General features: G+C 43.6%; 2 protein-coding genes across 2 annotated transcripts in view; one reads left to right on the top strand and one right to left on the bottom strand.

Annotated features, from left to right (window-relative positions):
* Nucleotides 1–330: 330 nt before the first annotated feature.
* MRPL55 (mitochondrial ribosomal protein L55) lies at nucleotides 331–11,882 on the bottom strand. The gene is made up of 4 exons (XM_027842194.1): nucleotides 11,780–11,882; nucleotides 9,638–9,784; nucleotides 6,483–6,684; nucleotides 331–577 (listed from the first exon to the last, which is right to left on the bottom strand). The coding sequence occupies exons 2-4, from the start codon at nucleotides 9,661–9,663 to the stop codon at nucleotides 425–427; spliced, it is 381 nt and encodes a 126-aa protein (XP_027697995.1). The 5' UTR covers nucleotides 9,664–9,784; nucleotides 11,780–11,882; the 3' UTR covers nucleotides 331–424.
* Nucleotides 11,883–11,932: 50 nt separating this feature from the next.
* GUK1 (guanylate kinase 1) overlaps nucleotides 11,933–19,403 on the top strand; it is a 32,300-nt gene continuing 24,829 nt past the window's right edge. Inside the window, exon 1 of the mRNA XM_027842131.1 lies at nucleotides 11,933–12,039. Coding sequence (XP_027697932.1) covers nucleotides 11,955–12,039 — 85 coding nt within the window. The 5' untranslated portion in view covers nucleotides 11,933–11,954. The remainder of the gene's footprint in view (nucleotides 12,040–19,403) is intronic.

Raw genomic sequence — 19,403 nt, 5'->3', positions numbered from 1 at the left:
TCTCACTGGAGGAATCTCACACAGTTGTAAGAATCCAAGAAAACAGGAACAAATGTGTATATTTTATACTGTGCATATAAACTGTGATTATTGTTTGCACATTTTCTCTCTCCTATGAAAATGGAAACTCCTAAAAAGAAATCAGGTTCATCTTTGCCTCTGTAAATTCCTGGAGGGCAGGGGCCACATATTATCTGTCCTCATTTCCCACTGCTATGCACACAGAAGTTGCCCCTCAGGTCAAGGCAAGGGTCTGAATCAGAGAGAAGCAGTGGAGGGAAAAAATTCTAGGAAAACCATCCACATAAAAGATAAATAAGTGCATCACTATAAGGTTTTATAGTTTTTAATTTTTAAAAATAGTAATATATTTGGGTGCATTAAATGCACTCACCCTTTATACAATCTTAACATCATAACATGTTCAGTTTTTCTTCCAAAATTTTGCATATTGTTCCACATTGAAGTCATCTCCAAATTCTGCCTCTTTTTTTTCCACTTCAACATACTTCAGATTCCGTTTGCGTAGTCTAATCTTTCTTTCCTCTGGCGACAGTGTGTCAATATCTACTGGCATCTGAAAGACATGCGGAAAAGCAAATGATGTAATCATTCAGCATGAAATCCTGAAAACTCAGTATCATAATCCTGAGACAGAAAAGACCTTGGAAGCCATCTGGTCCAACCTGCACTGAAGCATGAATCCCTTCTATGTCATCCCCAACAAACAGTCTTCTGGCCTACCCCTGACAATTTCATTCCTGCAGGGAAATGTAATTAAACCCTCTGTTTAGCAAATTCTTATCAAGGCTCTATAAACCCAGTATATTTAGCCTTTCTTCATACAATTTATTTCCCATTTAATTATTTTTTATTACTTTCCTCAGGATCTTCTCCTAGTACAAGATATCAAAATACAGCACAGACAACAGCTGAATTCTCAGGGTGGCAAAGCCTCCGTGATATTTGAAATTTCAAAAACCTCATTAATTAGATATTAATTTATGAATCAAACAAAAGATCTTCCAGCAGCAACTAGTTCTACAGTGCAGGAATTAATCTATGTTAGCTCTTTAGCCTGAGCTCATAAGCTTGTCATTAGCAGCATTTATTAGTGGGAGTTTATAAAGGGAGGTCTTGGATGACCCTATTTGAGAAGATCAGAATTGTCAGTCATTGCCTGCATGTACATTAAAGAAGAAAAACATTTTGTTATGAAGCAGTATTGAGCCAAAGCTTCCTCCTATGAGGTCACTATAAAGAAATAGAGCTGATTTTTTTAGACAACACCCACACTAGAATTTATACATCCAAAGAAATATAATCTCATTCATTTAACAAACATTAAGGGCCCACAATGTGTACAGTATTGTTCTGGATAATGTGGAGGGATGCAAAAATTACCTGAGTGACCTTGAACAAATGACTTAGCCTCTCTGGGCTTCCGTTTCCTCCTCTGTAAAATGAGGGGGTTGAATTAGATGACCTCTGAGGTCCTTTTTGGTTCTAATCTATGATCTAAATCTATGATTAATACTTATAATAATAAGTCGTGGTTTCTACCTTCATAGAATTTATAGTCTAGCAGGGGGTTTGACACACATACACACGCATCTAATACAAAATATTAGCTAACAAATGCATAAGAGGGATGCTAGCAAAGTGTTATGATTGACTGAGAAGAAGCAGACAGAGCTTAAGGAAGCTGCACGTGAGATGACCTTTAAAGGATGGCTAGGGATTTACTGGGCATAAGGCAGAGGCATCAGGCCATAAGGAATAGTGGGAATAAAGTCATGGAGACAGGAAAGCGTGAGAAATGGAAAGATTATGGCAGTTGAAGGGCATCATCTTAGTTTCCTGCTCTTTACCACTATAAAAAAAAAAGCTGCTAGAAAGATTTCTGTCTATCGGGTCCTTTTCCTTTTTTTAAAAAACAACTCTGAGGTATGGGTCCAATTGTGGTATCGCTGAGTCAAAGGAGATGCATATTTTAATGACTGCTTCCAAACTGCCTTCCAGACTGGCCATGCCAGCTCACAGCTCTGCCAATAGCGCATTTGTGTGCCAGGTTTTTGCCCTACAACATTTGTCATTTTCCATTTTTGTCAACTCTGCCTGTCTCTTGGGTGTGAAGTGGGACATCACAGCGTCTTCAGGTGGCATTTCTCCAGTTATTAGTGATTTGGAGCACTTTTTCATATGGCTGTTGACAGCTTGGATTTCTTCCTTTGAAAACTGCCTGGTCATATCCGTTGACCATTTACTGGCAGGTAAATGACTGAACAGACGGTATATGAATGTAATGGAGTATTATTTTGTCATAAGAAATGATAAAATGCAGAGTTCCGTGAAACCTGGGAAGACCTGTATGGGCTGAGGCAGAGTGAGGCAAGTACAATAAATTGCACAATAACAATACTATAAAAACAAGCAACTTTGGAGGACTTCAGAGTTCTGATTATCACAGTGACCAGCCCTGATTCCACAGTACCAATGAAGAAGCATGGTAACAACCTCTTAACAGAGAAGTATTCAGACATAGCTAATGCAAGGAAGTATTTTGCTTGCCTATGCATATTTGTTACAAAGGTTTCATTTTCTTTTTCCCAATGGTGTGGGGGGAGGGGATAGAAGAGAAAATGGATTTTTGTTCACTTAAAATAAATTTAATTTTTAAAAGGGAATATAGATATAGATATCAATAAAAAGAAGAGGCCAGCAGTATAATCTGGCCAGACCATTGTGTATGGAGACATAAGCAGTATGAGATAAATAAGAAACGTCTGGTGCTACAAAACTGTGGAGGATCCTAAATGCAAGGGTGAATATGAATTCTATTCAGTAAGCAACAGGGAATCACCGAAGGGTTTTGAACAAAGGAGATACACACACAGATCTATGTAAAGGAAAATTAATCTGGCAGAAGTGTTAAGGACAGTCTGAAGTGGGGAAAGAATGTAGACAGGAAGGTCAGAGTTTACAACAGTGGCAGAATCACAGATTGTCTGAGTTGGAAGGGACCCCAGAGGTCCCGGGTTCTGGTGGTGTTCAATTCAAATAGAATCAGAAGCCACTAAACTGTTCATAAGGATCCCTGCAGGCAGGCAGGACTTGGAAAACCACATATTAACGTCATCTGTTTTACTGTATTTTTATCCGCTATTGCCATTTAGTCTTATTAATAGTCATATCCAATTCCCTGTGACCCTATTTGGGGTTTTCTTGGCAGAGATACTGGACTGGTTTGCCATTTCCTTCTCCAGCTCATTTTACAGATGAGGAAACTGGGGCAAACAGGGTAAAGTGACTTGTCCAGGGTCACACAACTAGTAAGTGTCTTTGGCCAGATTTGAACTCAGCAAGATGAGTCTTCCTGACTCCAGGTCCAGCACTCTAACCACTGCACCATCTGGCTGCCATATATTTGTTTATTTTGTTAAATATTTCTCAATTACATTAAAAAAAACTTTTTAAAACAATTTACTTATTTTTAGTTTTCAAAATTCACTTCCATAAGATTCTGAGTTTTAAATTTTCTCCTCCTCCCTAAGATGGCATGCAATCTGATATAAGGTCTACTAAACATTCATATTAAACATATTTTCATATTAGTCATGAAGTAAAGAATTAGAACCAATGGGAGGAACCACGAGAAAGTACAATCAAAACAAAACAACAAAAGAAAAGGAGAGCAAATAGTATGCTTCCATCTGCATTCAGACTCCAGAGTTCTTTCTCTGGATGTGGACAGCATTTTCCATCGGGAGTCTTTTGGAGTTGTCTTAGATCCCTGCATTGCTGAGAAGAGCTTAGTATATCAAAGTCAGTCATTGCACAGTGTGGCTGCTACTGTGTACAACGTTCTCCTGGTTCTGCTCGCTTCTCTCAATTACATTTTAATCTGGCTGAGCCACACTCAGGAATGTTGTGGGCCACACGTTCCACACCGAAATCTGAACAAGAATCCCTCCAACAACACCCCTAACAAGTGGTCCATCGGCCTCTCTTTGAGGTCCTCTTCCTGAGGCAGTCCACTAAATTCTGGATGGCTCCAGTCGTTAGGGAGCTTTCCTTGCCATTCAGCCTAATTCTGCCTCTTGTCCCGCTGTTCTGGGGCCAAGCAGAATGAGTGTAACCACTTCTCTACACAACAGCCCTCTTGACTCCTGCAGACAGCTATCACCCTCCTCAGTCTTCTCTCTTCCAGGCTAGACACCTCCCATCCTTCACAACTCCCCAGACAGTGCATCCTCCATCCTCCCACAATCCTGGTCTCATCTTCTTCTGCAGCGCTCCCGCTTACCTACATCTTTCTAAAAATGTGGTGCCCACAACCAAGAACAGTGCTTCACCTGTCACGTGACCAGGACAGACCTCAGCAGAATGATCAGCTCCCTCATGCTGGGTGCTCTGCCTGTCTCCATGAGCTCAGAATGGCATTAGCTTTCCAACTGCCATGTCACACTGAGGACTCAAATAAATGAGTTTGCCACACCCTAAAGCCCCAGGTCTCTCTCACAAGAACTCCTGTCTTTTTCATCCTAAATTTGTGAATTTATTTTTGAGCCCGAACATAGACAGTCATACTTATCTCTGTTAAATTTCTTTTTTATTCCACATCAAATCACAGATATAACCCATAAAGCATTGCTGAACTATGGTCTTTGTATCCCCAGCAGCAAGCATAGGGTCTGTCACAAAGCAGGCACTTGAACATTCCACAATTTATTGGTTGATTTTCAGATCCTGAGTGTCATCAAACCTATCAGCTATCCTTCCCAGCGTCGTGCAATGTTCTAATTTAATAAGCACATCATCTATGCCTTTGTCTAAATCATTGACAAAAATGTGGAAGAGCACAGGGCCCAGTATAAATCTCTAAGTCATCATCGAGATGCCTCTCTACCTCCATTTCACAGCCAAACGCCCAGAAAAAAGCCACCTGCACCCTTCCTCTGCCATTTCCTTTTATCAACCTCTTGCAATCTGGCTTGAGACCCCAGCACCTAACTGAAACTGTTCTCTCAGGGTTTTCAATGATCTTATTTGCTATATCCTTTGGCCTAGACTCAAACCACGTATTTCTTGACTTCTCCATAGCATGGACCCTGGAGACTCCTCCTTCCTGCTGGATACACTTGGTTTCCTCAGTTTTCAGGATTTCTCCTGGTTATTCTTCTGTCTGACTTCTCAGTCTCCATTGCTGGATCAATCATGTCCCAGCCCTACCTGTGGGGTTAGAACTCCCCTAAAGTTCTCTTGTATAATTATCTCATTGTTTCAGAGATTTCATCTATTATCATCTTTATGTAAATAATTCCTAGACCTGGATAAACAGCCTTTCATACTGAACACTAATTCTGTATCAATAACTGCCTATTAGACATCAGAACAGTACAGCACAAAAATGACCCCTCTGGAGCCACAGAACCTGGGTTCAAATTTTGCCTCTGATGCTTTCTGTTTACATGGCCTTGGGCAAATCATTTCATTTCCCTGGGATCTGTTTCCTCACCTGTAAAATGAGGGGATTAGGAGAGATGGCTTCTGAGGTCCCCCCCAGGCACGCACCTCCAACTCAACACCCCCAAAACGGACTTTTCAATTTCCCCCAAGAACCTGCTCCTTCCATTTCCGGGGAGGGTACAGCCACCTCAGAGAAGCTTGGTTCTTCTTTCCCCCTCCCTTCCCAGATTTGACCAGTCGCCAAGTCTTGTCAATCTGACCTCTTCCACATCACCTCCACAGCTATTCCTTTCTCTCTACTCACACGACTGTCACTCTCATTCAGTATCTTACATTTCTTGCCAGGAAGGAGACAGTCACCTCCTGACTGGACCTACAAATTCTAGTCTCTCCTCATTCTAATCTATCCTCCATTTGACAGCCACAACAACATTCCCAAAGCACAAATCTGACTGGGCCATTCCCCTGCCCGAGAACCTTTGTTGGCTTCCTGCTTCTTCCAGGATAAAATACAACCTCCTTTGCTTAGCATTTAAAACCCTGCATAATCTGGTTCCAGCCTGCCTTTCCAGGGGTATTGCCTCCAGCTCCCCTCATATACCCTCAGTTCCAGCCACACTGGCCTTCTTGCCATTCCTCAACTGTAGCTCTCCATTCCTGGCCTCCACGTCTTTTCATAGACTGCTCCCATGCTCCTTTCTGATCTGCACCTTCTGGAACCCCTGCCTTCCTTCAAGGCCCAGCTCACGCACCATTTCCTAGAGGAAGCCTTTCCTCATTCTTTTGTTAGTACATTCTCTCTCCTTCTCTAATTATCATAGATATATTTATCTGTTTGCATGAGGTATCCCCCAAGTAAAATGTAAGCTCCTAGAGGGCAGGGACTGTCTTCTCTTTTGTCTTTGTACCCCAAATCACAGCACAATATTTTACACATAGTAGGCTCTTAATAAAACCTTTCTGGATTAATATAAAAACAATTTTTAAAAATGAGTTTGTGCTCAATTTCTTACTGTAAGGATCCGCCGAGGCTCCTTATATCTGATACGAATGGTAGATCCATCTTGCTTGACCAACATCACTGGATATAATCGAGCATAAGCCTTCCTATGCATTCGAGTGAGGGAAGCCCGGTTGGAGTTGAGCTGGATGGAGGATGTATGCAGGTGATGTGAAGTGGGAAAACTGATCTTCACTAAATTCTGTTGTAGGAAGCTACAAAGAAAAGATTCTGATGAGTCAAGGGCATTCTCATTCATTCAATGAAACTACCATCAAACATTCACATTATACATAAAAAAGATGACAAAGCCATGCAGATTTGTCTACCAAAGTTAGTAAGGCAATGCTGTTTAATCCTCACCAATAGGCCAGGGCAGGGATGGGGAACCTGTGGCCTTGAGGCCACATGTGGCCTTCTAGGTCCTTGGGTGTAGCTTTCTGACTGAGTCCAAGTTTCACAGAGCAAATCCTTTTATTAAGGGGATTTGTTCTGTGAAGTTTGGATTCAGTTAAGGGCTGCACTTGAGGACCTAAAGGCCACATGTGGCTTCGAGGCCACAGTTTCTCCATCCCTGAGCCAGGGGCTTGAAGTTACAAAAATATCTCCTTACTTCCTTTATAGTACTTTAAAGTTTACAAAGTATTTTCTTCCTTATAACAACCTTGTCAGGTGGCTGGTACAAGGATTATCATCCTCATCTTACAGATGAGAAAACATGGATTCAGAAAAGCAAAGTGATTTGTACAGGTTATACAGCAAGTCACTGCCAGAGCTAGGATTCCGATTCAGATCTTCCAATCTCATTTAAAAAGAGGTAGGAGGAGCCAACATAGCAGAGTGAGGTAAGCATTTTTGCGGAGCTCTTCCAATACAATTCTCAAAATAACTTTAGAAAGCATCAAACTGAATTCTGAGTGAGATAACCAACAAAAAGTCACAGTGAGTTACTTTCCCAGTCCAGGGAAGCTTAGGACAGAAAGAGAGGTCTATGAACACTAGGGTGGGGGCTAGGGGCACCTTATTGTTATAACAATAAGGGGACTGAACACCTGGTCAGAAAGAGGTCCTGGGGACACCTGTACTAGCAATGGGCACAAGATTAGGCACCATGTGGCAGTTCCTTTGTCCCTTACCCAGCCCTGGGTTATAGTTCCAGGGCCAAGAGGAGTGTAAGTAGTCATAAGGGAGCAGGGGTCTACCTAGCTAAGGACCAGAGTGCAGACCAGGAGGGCAGTGACCAGAACTAGCCATGAAAGCAGCAGAAGGATATAAAAGACTGGAGCTCAGCCCAGTAACCCCTAACCCAAGGTAAGCAGAGCCCAGCTCTAATATAAAGTCCAAAGTCAAGAAAAAGGATGCAAAAATGAGCAAGCAAAAAAAGAACCTGTCGGTAAAGAGCTATTATAGTGACATGGAAATTCAAGATATAAACTCAGAAGACAGATCTGACTGAGGAAAGTGCTCGTTCCATCTCAGAGCAAGCTCCTGGCCCAGGGCTTATACTTATATTGGCATTCCCTACAACCCACAATACATAGCACAAAACTGAGCCTTGTTGGGTGATGATTAGAGTGCTGACTGACTGACAAACCATGTTATTGTGTGTTATTGTGTACTCAGGGGACAGTATTCTTTTTAAACATTTGTTGTTAGCAAAATGTGATTCTGAAGACACTTAAAATCAGTGTGGTAAGTTGTAGTAAACAGAACTAACTAACCCCACTGCTGGAAAATAAGAATGACTTTCAGTTATGAAAAGTGATTAGTTTTTGACTCTTCCAGGGGTTACTTATGGGTAATAAGGATAAAAGTTTTTGCATATGGACAGACCAGACCTCAACAGAAGCTATTTTGGTCAAGGATAAAGTTAAGCTGCATTAATCCCCAGGGATATTAATAAAACGAAGGGCAGGACTGAGCACACCTGAAATTACAGAGATTCTGAAGCAGTTAAAAAATTTTTCTTTTAAAGTCTTAGTGTTTACTCATTTTCTTGGTGTTAAATTATGCCGATACTTGCTTCACACTCAAGGGAAGGTGTAAGAATAGCAGTAATGCAAGGATTTAAAAGACTGACTGGTCAAAGTGAAACATCTTTCTTAGGCTTCCAAAGACCCTCTCAACACATTCCTTCATATCCAACACCTGGCATTTTCGTTTTTCGGTTTTGGGTTTTTTTTGTTTTGTTTTTTGCTAGGCAATGGGGTTAAGTGACTTGCCCAGGGTCACACAGCTAGTAAGTGTTATGTGTCTGAGGCTGGATTTGAACTTAGGTCCTTCTGAATCCAGGGCCGGTGCTCTATCCATTGTGCCACCTAGCTGCCCCAACACCTGGCATTTTCAAAGGCTCTCCAAGTTACCCATGGGACAAGAAAAAGAAAAGTTTTAAAAATCTTTAAATGTTTCTGAAACTGCCATCTGATTCTGACAGATTCTCCAAGTTGTTTTTTTTTCCTCCACTCAACTAACAAATATCTGAGTGCCTAGTATATGCAGGTACTGTGGGAGACACAAAAAATCAGTAAGACATAGTCTCTACCCTTGAAGACCTAAATTTCTGGCAGAAGAGCTAAGATATAAACACATAAAAAAACTTTAAAATATAAGTTAACAAGTAGCAATAGATATAACTTGGGGGGGGGGAAGCTGCAGGAGATGAGGAAGCCTACAGGGAAGAGGTGGGGTCTTTGTAACTCACATTTAGGACTTGGACAAAGAAAAGGGCATCTATACAGGGCAAACACCATGAGCAAATGGATACGAAGTGCTCCTGAAGTACTGAGTAAACTTGTGCTGGAGGAATGGTATGTTCATGGGGGGAAGCCACACAGCCGGCAGAGAGAGAAGAATCCCAGACTTGGAGTCAGAAGCCCTGGACGGAACCCTAATTCTTCCATGCTTTATGCTGTGTGACTACGGACAAGGCGCTTCCCTCCTCTGAGATGAGGTTTCTTCACTTATAAAATAAGGATGCCCACACCTTACTGGGTATTATAAGGAAAGCATTCTCCAAACTTTAAATGTGAGTGCTATTGTTATGAAGTTGTTCTAACAGTAGATGATAAAGCTGGAAGGGTAAATACAGAAAATTTTCTGAATAATTAACAAAAAGGAAGTACTTGTCCATGGTTTAATGCTCATACGATGTCAGAGCTTTGTGCTTACCAAATCACTCTTCTCACAGCTGCCATTCTTGTCCCTGGTATGGTTCAAGCAGCTGGTGAGATGGAGGCCCTCTTCACTCAGCTGTCAACTGAGCCTCATCACATCCAAAGCACCAAAATATTATCTGATGTATACTTTGGGTACAATCTGCAGCCCAACAAAATGAGACATCTTTTTTAGCTGAATCCTTCTTTTAAAATTATCCCTACCTAAAAACCATAAAACGAAATTCCTTTGAGCCCTATGCCCCCAACCTTTTCAATCACACAGCTGTTAGGTAAGGGGTCTGACTCTCCCAGACTCATGTTAGGTAATTTGGGAAACATTGATTAGAATGTCATTAGGGTATTGCTAAAGTTTTCAAGGGGCTCAAAGGGCTGACAAACTGTACATTGCTTGGTTAACAGTAAATAAACTGACAAGGAATCAGGATTTTACGGTTACAAGGGACCTTATAGATCATCTAATCTAAATCCATCATTTTAGAGATATGGAAAGTCGGCCCTAGAACAAGGTTCTTAACCTGGGGCCTATGAATCTGAATAGGGAAAAACAAAAAATAAAAAAACTACATTTTTATTTTCAATAATCTCTAACTGGAATTTAGCATGTCTTTCAATCATGAATTAAAAAAAAATTATTCTGAGAAGTATATATAGGCTTCACCTAGATTGCAAAAGAGATCCATGACACACAGACAAAAAAGTTAAGAATCCCTGCCTTAGAGATTCAATTTAACTCAACCACTCTAGGGTCAGAAAGATGTGGGTTCAAATCCTGCCTCTGACCCATATTGGCTGTGATTCTAGGCAAGCCACTTAAACTCTTAGTGCCCCCAAGCAACTCTCTAAGGTATCAAGTGGTAAAGAAGATGCTGATCTTAACTGATAGAGGGGATTTCCTTACCAGGAATTCCCTACTTATTCCCCCCCAAAAAACAGATACAGCTCTTCGACCTATCTATTATCTATATTAAGTACTAGGTGTTCAGGAAAAAGACAAAAGTGAAACAGTCTCTACCCTCAAGGAAGGGAAGAAACTGGGGGGGGGGGGCGGGAAATAACAACACGTTAAGTAAATACAAAATAATTTCTATGGGAGAGACACTAAGGATTGGGGAAATCCAGAAAAGCCTCTTAAAAGGAGGTAGCACTTGAGGTAGCTTTCAGGGAAACTAGGGCTTCCACGAGGCAGAGGAAGGGGACTATTCCAGGCATGGGAGACAGCCTGTGCAGAAGCATTAATAAGGAACTATGCACAACAAGTAGCAAAGTTTGACTGGAAGTTACAATTTCTAAAGGGGAACTCCACAAGGTGAAGGGATTTAAATGCCACAAAGAGGGTCCTGTACTTTATCCTAAAGGAAACAGGCACCTACTGAAGCTTCTTGAGGAGGGGAATGACATGATTAGACCTGTCCTTTAAGAATGTCAATTTAGCAGCTTTGTGGAGAGTGGATTCTAGAGGCAAAAAATTTGAGACTGGGAAGCCAATGAGGAGGTCCATGCAAGAAGCCATGAGAACTTTTAGGGTGTTTGCAGTGTGAACGAAAAATAGGAAGTGACTCGCCTAAGGTCACACAGTTAACAAGCAGCAAAACTGGGATTCAAAACCACTTCTGACTTCAAGTCCAGTGCTACTTTCACTACACCTGAATGACAAGAGACTTTTAAAAATCTGTTACGGGAAGGCCAGGGCTGAATCTGCACAGCGCTTGGGGGCAAGGTTTCAGAACTTGTATTCCCTCCCAAAGACGCTGTCCCAACACCCCCTGAGTCACAGCTCAAGCTGGCCCAGGGGCACAGAACAGGCAGCGGCGGCCAATCTTACGGGAAACCAGAAGGAACCTAAGACGAGGGTCTCCTGCCAGGGCTCAAGTACTCCCTCCTTCCCCCGACCTCCCCCCATCTCCCGGGCCAGGGAAGCTCCTGCGGCCTGGATGCTCGGGTCACCATGGCTTCAGAGACACAACACTGGGGCCGGGTCGGGTTTGCATCAGCGGCTGAAGGGCCGTAGGCACAGCCAGGGCCTGGTCCCTCCCCGCTCCCGGGCGGCCTCCCTCTACAAGTCTCCCGGCCATCCACGCGGCCTGAGGCCGTGAATCGGGACGGAAGTGCGGACCACGGCCGCCGAACTACCTACCTCCCGGGGCTGCGGTGCGAGTAGCGTCCGGGAGACTCTCAGACGGCTACGCGGAGCGGTGGCTCGCACACCCGAGGCAGAAGGTCGAGGGCGGCGCGTCCGCGTCGCCTCGCAACGGCGCGCGGGGATGACGCAGAGGGGGCGGGGCCGCGCTCGTTCCTTGGAGTCCGCCTCCATGAGCTGGTGCGTCTGGCAGAAGCTGGCTGCCGCAGCGGGAATAGCTACGGCCTCCGCCTCCACCGTCGGAGCCCGGGCGGCAGGTGAGGCGACGAGGGACGCGGGCCGGATCGGGCGTCCACACTGGTGGATCTCCTCTCCCCTCCCGCCGCTTTCCGGGAGCCGTGCTGAAGCGACGGGAGCCGGGAGGGGACAGGCAGGATCTGCGGAGACGGAGCCCGAGGACGGGAGCCGGGACGGGACATACGCGCCCCGGGGGGCCGAGAGCCGCCGCTGTTCGCGGTTGCGTGGGGGCACCTGGGCTGATTTGGCGCCGCTGGGGGCCTCATCTGCCTTTGGTTTTGCCCAGACGTGACCAGCATCACGTTGCCATAAAGGCCGAGTCCCGGGTCCCCCAAACCCCGGGCCCCCAGCCCTGCGCTGTCCCCACGCCCCCCATCCCCCGGGGCCACTGGGATGGAGGCGTGAAACTTGAGTCGCGTGCTCAGGGGCTCGCAGGCTTTCTGCACTCGGATACCTCCTGGCCGAGGGCTGTCGGGGTGTGACTCACCAGGCACGTTTCCCTGGCCCTTGATGAAGCCCTTCGTGGTGGTCATCTGGCACTTTGAGTTCCTTGTGCTGCTGTCGACTGAGGTCGTTTTACATAATCAGCAAGCATGTATTAAGCGCCTACTGTGTACTCCAGGCACTGTACTGTGCACTGGGGATACAGGAGGAAGAATGAAATTTAAACAACGTTTAACTTAATTAGGTTTTGTTGTTGTTATTTCAAACAACAATATTTCTGCTGAATTTAACCTGAAGAAAGTTCCTCTAAATTTTGCTTTGCTTTGTGGTTATATTGTATTGGGACAGATTCAGCTAATGGTAACTAAGTGTCTTATGTGAGCAAGGACTTAGACTGCGTGGGAGGGGAGTGGAATCAAAGAAGTACCCAACAATGATTGTCCATTCTTTGCTTAGAGACCTTCAGTGAAGTGGAACCGGCTGAACTAGGTACCTGTTCCTCTTTTGAATAGCTATTCTTATTAGAATGTGCATTCTCTGCCTCATGATAACTTCTACCCATTGTCCTTGGTTCTGCCCTCTGAGATGAAACAGAACAAACTGTTCTTTCCTCCTAATAATATCCTTTCAGCCACTAAAAATCGTTGTCCCTCCCTGAGCCTTCTCTCATCCAGATAAAACATTCTCAGCTCCTTCTGGGTCTATTAAAGCCTCTTGACAAATGCACAAATAACTGATACAATACAAGTGCCCAGGTAAAGGGCTATAAGAAATATGAGAAAAGAGTTTCCTTTTACCTGGATGAGCAGGGTGGGGGAGAGGAGAACTTCATATAGGAATTGAAACCTGAGATGGACTTTGAAGGTAAGGGGGAGAATTAAAAAAGAAGAGAGAGTGCTGGAACGTCTATTCATTTCAAGAATCTTGGGATGATAGGCGCAAAGACAATTAAAGAGAGGGTAAAATTTGTGAGGAGTATTATGAGATAAGACAGATTGGAGTCAAATTGTGAAGGGCCTTGAATGCTATAATTAGGGGTTTATAACAGCAATACATGTGGTTTACATAGTGCTTTTATCTATCCTGCTTCATTTGTATAGTCTGAAGGATGAATTTTAGAGGGAAGGTAATGGAGGCAATAACCAGTTGAGAGATGATTACAGTAGTTTAGGTAAGAAGAGATAGAACCTGAATAAGTGTAGTATCTGTAAGACTAGAGAAGAGAGTATTAGAGGCAAGTAATATCTTGGAAGTAGAAATCAGTAGGATATAGCTGATTAGATGTAGGGGAAGAGCCAAAGAGAACCCCAAGGATTCAAGTTTGAGGGATTGGGAAGATTGTGGTGCCAACAACAGAAATAGAGAAGTCAGGGAAAGAGAGGTTTTAGGGGACAGAGGCCAAGCTCATTTTGGGTCATCTTAATTTTGAGATGCTGGTAGCACATTAAGGTGAAGATGTCTAGTGGACAGTTGGAGATTCAAGACTGAAGCCCTGGGGAGATTTAGGATAGAGATATAAGATTAGCCATGTCCTTATCTTAATAGTTATCTCCTGTTAATTTGGTCATGCTTCAGATGCCCATTCCTCTGACCATCAACCCTTAAAACTGGGAAATACCCAAAAATAGTTTGATGTTTAGGGATAGGAAAAAGAGCTGCTGATTGGGAAGAGAAGCTGAAAAGAGAATAGATTGTAAAACAAGTTAAAAGGAATTTCTTCCTCTTTCTCAGTTCCTCCTCTAACCCATTCCCTTCAGTCTGATGTGGGAACAATAGGGAAAACCTTTTTTTGGAAAAGAAATGCCATTCTTTATTTCCTGAGCTGAGTTGATCATGGTGGTGGTCATAGGGACAACAAGAGAGTTAAGGTTGGTAGTGAATAAACTTGTCTTACTTTCATTTTTGGTTTGATAAAAGAACACACAGTGCTGGTGGTTTTCCAAGGTGGTGTCTACCAGTTCCCCTGCCTGTACTGAGGCATTCATGGTTCCTGGTGTTAGTATTTGTCTGCTCCACCACCCTGGGGCTCAGAATCTCCCCCGGTATGCTGAAGTGGGGCTTGCCGGGACACCTGCCATCCTGTACTGCTCTTCCTCCCCCAGAGCAAGAGGGGCCTTTCCTGTTAATCCCCCAAGCTTCCTGGGCTATAAGACTGCTGCACCCTGTCTTTCTGCTGGTTTAGCTGTTCTTGGGTTTTTCCTGGAGCGATATTTTCTGGACTTTCAGAGGTCAGTAAGAGAAAGTGAGAGTGACTTACTTTTTACTCTGCCATCTTGGCTCCCCTGGAAGAGTCTTTAGAATGTAGAATGTTAGAGTTGGAAGGCACCCTACAACAGACTGTTAGAGCTGGTGGCTGTAACGAGTCATATAGTGGTGGGAATACTGGTTTTAGATCCTTCCTACCTTGGTGACCTTGGGTAAGTGAATTAAACTTATTGGGCCCAGTTTCTTTACCATGGGTAGATTGGAGTAGATCTTTTCTAAAGTCTCTTCCAGTTAAAAACCTCATCCCATGAGGACTTTGGGTCAATACCCTCCTATTCCAGATGGGTAAATCACAGCCTGACCCACTGGTGCATAGAATCTGATAGGAAATAGATCTATCATTTACCCTAAGAGAGAATCAGTTTACCTGAAGTATATTTTGGTACATGTGGTTATATTACACTGTGGCTTCTTTCCATGATCTAAACCTCATGACACTGTGCATACCCCCACCCCTCACCCCACATACTGTATTCCATCCAGGACACTGGCCTCCTTGCTGTTCCACAAACAACCAACTCCATATCCTGGCTCTGGGTATTTTTCCTGACTGTTCCCTGTCCCTGGCATGCTCCTCATCTCAGCCTCCTGGCTTCCTTCAAGTCCCAGCTAAAATCCCACCTTCTGAAGACAGCTTCTCCCAGCCCCTCTTAATTCTAGGGCCTTCCCCCTGTCAGTTATTTCCAATTATCCTGTACAGAGCTTGTTTGTACGTGGTTATTTTCATATTGTCACCCCCATTAGATTGTGGGCTTCTCAAGGGCATGGGCTATCTTTTGTCTTTCTTTGTATCCCCAGAGCTTAGCACTATGCCTGGCACATCATAAATGCTTAATTAATGCTTATTAGTTTCCTGAATGACTATGACTGTGTTGCGTCTCTGTAGGAGTATGGGTAGGGTTTTTTCCCTGGTGTCTGGGTTCTGTGGTTACCTTTCCCTAGCACATACTTTATTTTGGCTTAGGATAGGTTTGAGAACTGTCCCTTTGCAGCTAAACAGTCCATAGGAAATTTGAGAAAAAAATAAATGCCAAGCTGTGTGTTACTTGCAGACTCATTGAAGTCAGCACTGGGAGAAGGCATCTGTGTGCTCTGGGTAAGTTTGAAAATTTCATCCCCAAGAGTTACTGTTAACTCAATTCAATAAAAATTATTAACTGCCTACTGTGTCCAGGACCATATGACTGGTGCTGGGAACCCTCAGGGAACTTATAATCTTACGTAGAGATAGGCTATATATAAATATATGTCTACACACACACACGTATGTATGTATGCATGCATGCATGTTAGAAGATGGGATGACAGGGGCAAAGGAGAGTTCACTTGGCCAGGAGATCAGGAAAGGCTTCATGAAAGATGGGACGTATAAGTTGGGCCTTGGATGAAAAGAAAACTTTGAATAGTCAAAGAAGAGAAAGGAATTAGTTCTAGACAGAGAGGCCAGTTTCTGGATGAGGTAAAAGAGGTTGGGATTAAATTAGCGAGCAGCAGGTAGTTCAGTCTGGCTAGAATGTGAAAATGTGAAATATGACTGGAAAGGTCAGGTCGGGAAGAAGCAGATTCAGATCCGTTTCTGAGGTCCCGGTTTAAAAGTTTTGCCCATGGGCAATGACTTATAGCATCAGCAAAGATGAGACATAATAACTAGCTATGTGGCAATTTAGGACTCACCCACAGGATGAGAACCATAGAGATAGCAAAGGTTTCCTACTTGCTCCCCCAGAGGCTATCATGCTGTCCAGACAGGCAGGCAGAGACCATTGGTACCTATTGGCCCAGTTCCTTTTTGGAGTAGGCTGCAGGGAATGGTGGGTTGGTTGCAATGCTGAAGGGTCAAGAGAATCGAAATAGATGACGTACCAGGATATGCGGGCCTTGAAGCCGAGGGCAGGCCTACCTGAGGTAGTAAAGCTTTTCCCATTTTCTTGCCCTGTTATGACTTGGGGACTGGCTTCCAAGGGCCGCCTCTGTCTCTGGTGGGCCTAGTGGCTTACTGCACCTGCCAGATGTTTACATCTTTTTATTCCTAAATTGGTCTCTTGGTTATGAAATTCCTTCAAGAGTAGCAGGGTTTGTTGTCCCCCCCTCCCCCCAAACACACACTTAGGGAGTAGGGCATTTCCGACAAGGAAAGCAATCAGGAGCCTCACCTGGCCAAGGGGTTAGGTAAGGGGGAGAGGAAAGGAAGGGAAGGGTGTAAAGTGGAAGACCTTGAAAAGAGTTTGGAATTAAAATTAGGCATTATTGTAGGAGCATCCCTTTGTCCTTTTCTCTGTGTATTTTATCTTTAATGGGAAAATTGCAAGGTAGGAACTGTGTCTTGTGTACTGAAGGCCCTTCTAGCATTATTCTATTAGAAATGCTTAATAGATTCTGACTTACCTACCTTCTTCCTGGAATTACTTTACTGCACAGGGCAAGTCAGTGGGAGTTTGCTTTGAAGTGAATGACTTTTCCTTCTCATATTCTCCTGCCTGCCTTCAGCTGACTTCATGTTTGTGTCACCCCTGTGATGTCCCTTTTTATATAGCACAGCATAATAAAAGCTCACAGCCACAATGGAGTTTCTGTCAAATAGTCAAACATTGAGGCTTGTTCTCTTAGGGCCTCCATTAAACGGCCCTGTTGCTTTATCCTGACATGATGATGACCTGAATTCCCAAAGGCATCAGTGGAGGCAGGTTTTGCCAAGCTGGACAGACTTCAGGTGAAGACCATGTTCTAAATGTGTATCTGTTGTGTTGAAGCCTAGACAGGCTGAGTGCACACGGACTCATCTCCAGAGAGCTGGCCACCAGATTAGTTTTTTCAGTTATATCCGCTCAGGCAGTTGTCTGTAAGATGTGGATGAATTGCCCTCTACCCTGGTAGAGTTCTGACAAATAACACTGAAATGCTGCATCCTTAAAAGATTAGTACTGTGTGATGAAGGCACTTCTAGGTAATGTTCAGAGTACAAAAAGTCTGACTCCTGCCCTCAAGGAGTTTGCAGTCTGGTTAGAGATATAAAGTATATACATTTGATAAGGCAACTACTGATACTTAGTGACAAATGGATGACAAACACCAGGTACCTTCACTAATGGACATGACAGTAGGCTTTCTCAAGTTTGGCCAGAAAGTTCAGATTCTGGCAGGGCTTACCAAGGTGTGTAGATATTAAGAATTGGCCTAAGTTTGCCTGTTATTCCAGGGCCACAGATCACAGATTTAGAGCTGAAATAAGGGACCTTAGAAGTTGAGTCCTGTCCCTCGTTTTACAAAGGAGGAAACTGAGGCACGTCAAGGTTAAGTGACATGCCCAGGATAACACATACAACGTCTGAAGCAGAATCTGAACCTCAGTCTTCCTGAGTCCCAGGTCCAGTGTCCCCTCTACACTGCCTCTTGTAGACCTGCATCTCTAGGTATGCAGAGCAAGGCTCATCACCAGAACATTGGTCACCAGGATGTGAATTGTTTTGCCACAGTAACTCTGCCAAAGCATGGAGGAGATATATCTATCTGTGAAGGACCACCCATACTAATGAAATCACAGATCCTAGAAGAATTAAAGAAGTCAAATCCTAAAATTCACTGACCACCATGTGGAGACCCAGTGGTAATCTTCCTTGGAGGATTCTGAGGATACTTGAGATTTTCAGGGCCTTAGAGTTCTCATTCTGAACATCATAAGGGACCCTGGAGATCATTTAGTCCAGCCTTGTGGTTTGCATCAGTATTCTTCAGTGGAAGAAGTACCTACATTGATGAATTCACACATCTTTTAATATTGGAAAGTGTTAACTGAATGGTTCATATAGTAAGTGATATAGGAGTGCAGAGGAAAAAGAGGTTGCTTTTGACTAGGTTGGTCAGAGAAGGCTTCTTGTAGGAGGTGGGATTTAAGCTGGGCCTCGAAGGCTCCAGAGAATGTGGGTAGGCATTCTTGAGCAATCTGTAGGAGAGGCAAAGCCCTGGAGATGGAAGAGTGCCAGATGTCCCCTGGACAAAATGAGGCAACAGACTTCCTTTCTCCAGAGTGGAAGGTGACTTTGGGGGCCTGGTAGGAGATAAATCTAGAAAGTGATTTGGAATTCCCCAGTTGACAAATGGTCAAAGGATATGAACAGGTAGTTTTCAGATGAAGAAATTAAAGCTATCTCTAGTCATATGAAAAAATGCTCTAAGTCACTATTGATTAGAGAAATGCAAATCAAAACAACTCTGAGGGACCACATCACACCTATCAGATTGGCCAACATGACAAAACAGGATAATGATAAATGTTGGAGAAGTTGTGGGAAAATTGGAACGCTAGCATTATTAGTGGAGTTGTGAACTGATCCAACCATTCTGGAGAACAATTTGGAAGTATGCCCAAAGGGCTATAAAAATGTGCATACCCTTTGACCCAGCAATGGCACTTCTAGGGCTGTATCCCAGAGAGAGCACAAAAATAGGAAAAGGACCCACATGTACAAAAATATTTATAGCAGCTCTTTTTGTGGTAGCAAAGAATTAGAAATTGAGGGGATGCTCATCAATTGGGGAATGGCTGAACAAGCTGTGATATATGAATGTAATGGAGTACTATTGTGCTGTAAGAAATGATGAGCAAGTGGACTTCAGAAAAACCTGGAAAGATATATATGAACTGATGCTGAGTGAAGTGAGCAAAACCAGGATAATG

Source organism: Vombatus ursinus, unplaced genomic scaffold (genome assembly GCF_900497805.2).
Source record: "Vombatus ursinus unplaced genomic scaffold, bare-nosed wombat genome assembly UNPS02014867.1, whole genome shotgun sequence".
Taxonomy (NCBI): Eukaryota; Metazoa; Chordata; class Mammalia; order Diprotodontia; family Vombatidae; genus Vombatus; species Vombatus ursinus.
Note: the sequence above shows the minus strand (reverse complement) of the source record. Positions and strands in the feature narration are given on the sequence as shown.

What these genes read in the sequence shown, in the direction of transcription:
- MRPL55 (XM_027842194.1), bottom strand. Translation starts at nt 9,663, where the DNA reads ATGGCAGCTGTGAGAAGAGTGATTTG. An exon ending in GCTGTGAGAAGAGTGATTTG is followed by an intron (nt 6,685 to 9,637) that starts GTAAGCACAAAG and finishes TTTTCTTTGTAG; the next exon opens with CTTCCTACAACAGAATTTAG. An exon ending in AGCCTCGGCGGATCCTTACA is followed by an intron (nt 578 to 6,482) that starts GTAAGAAATTGA and finishes CATGTCTTTCAG; the next exon opens with ATGCCAGTAGATATTGACAC.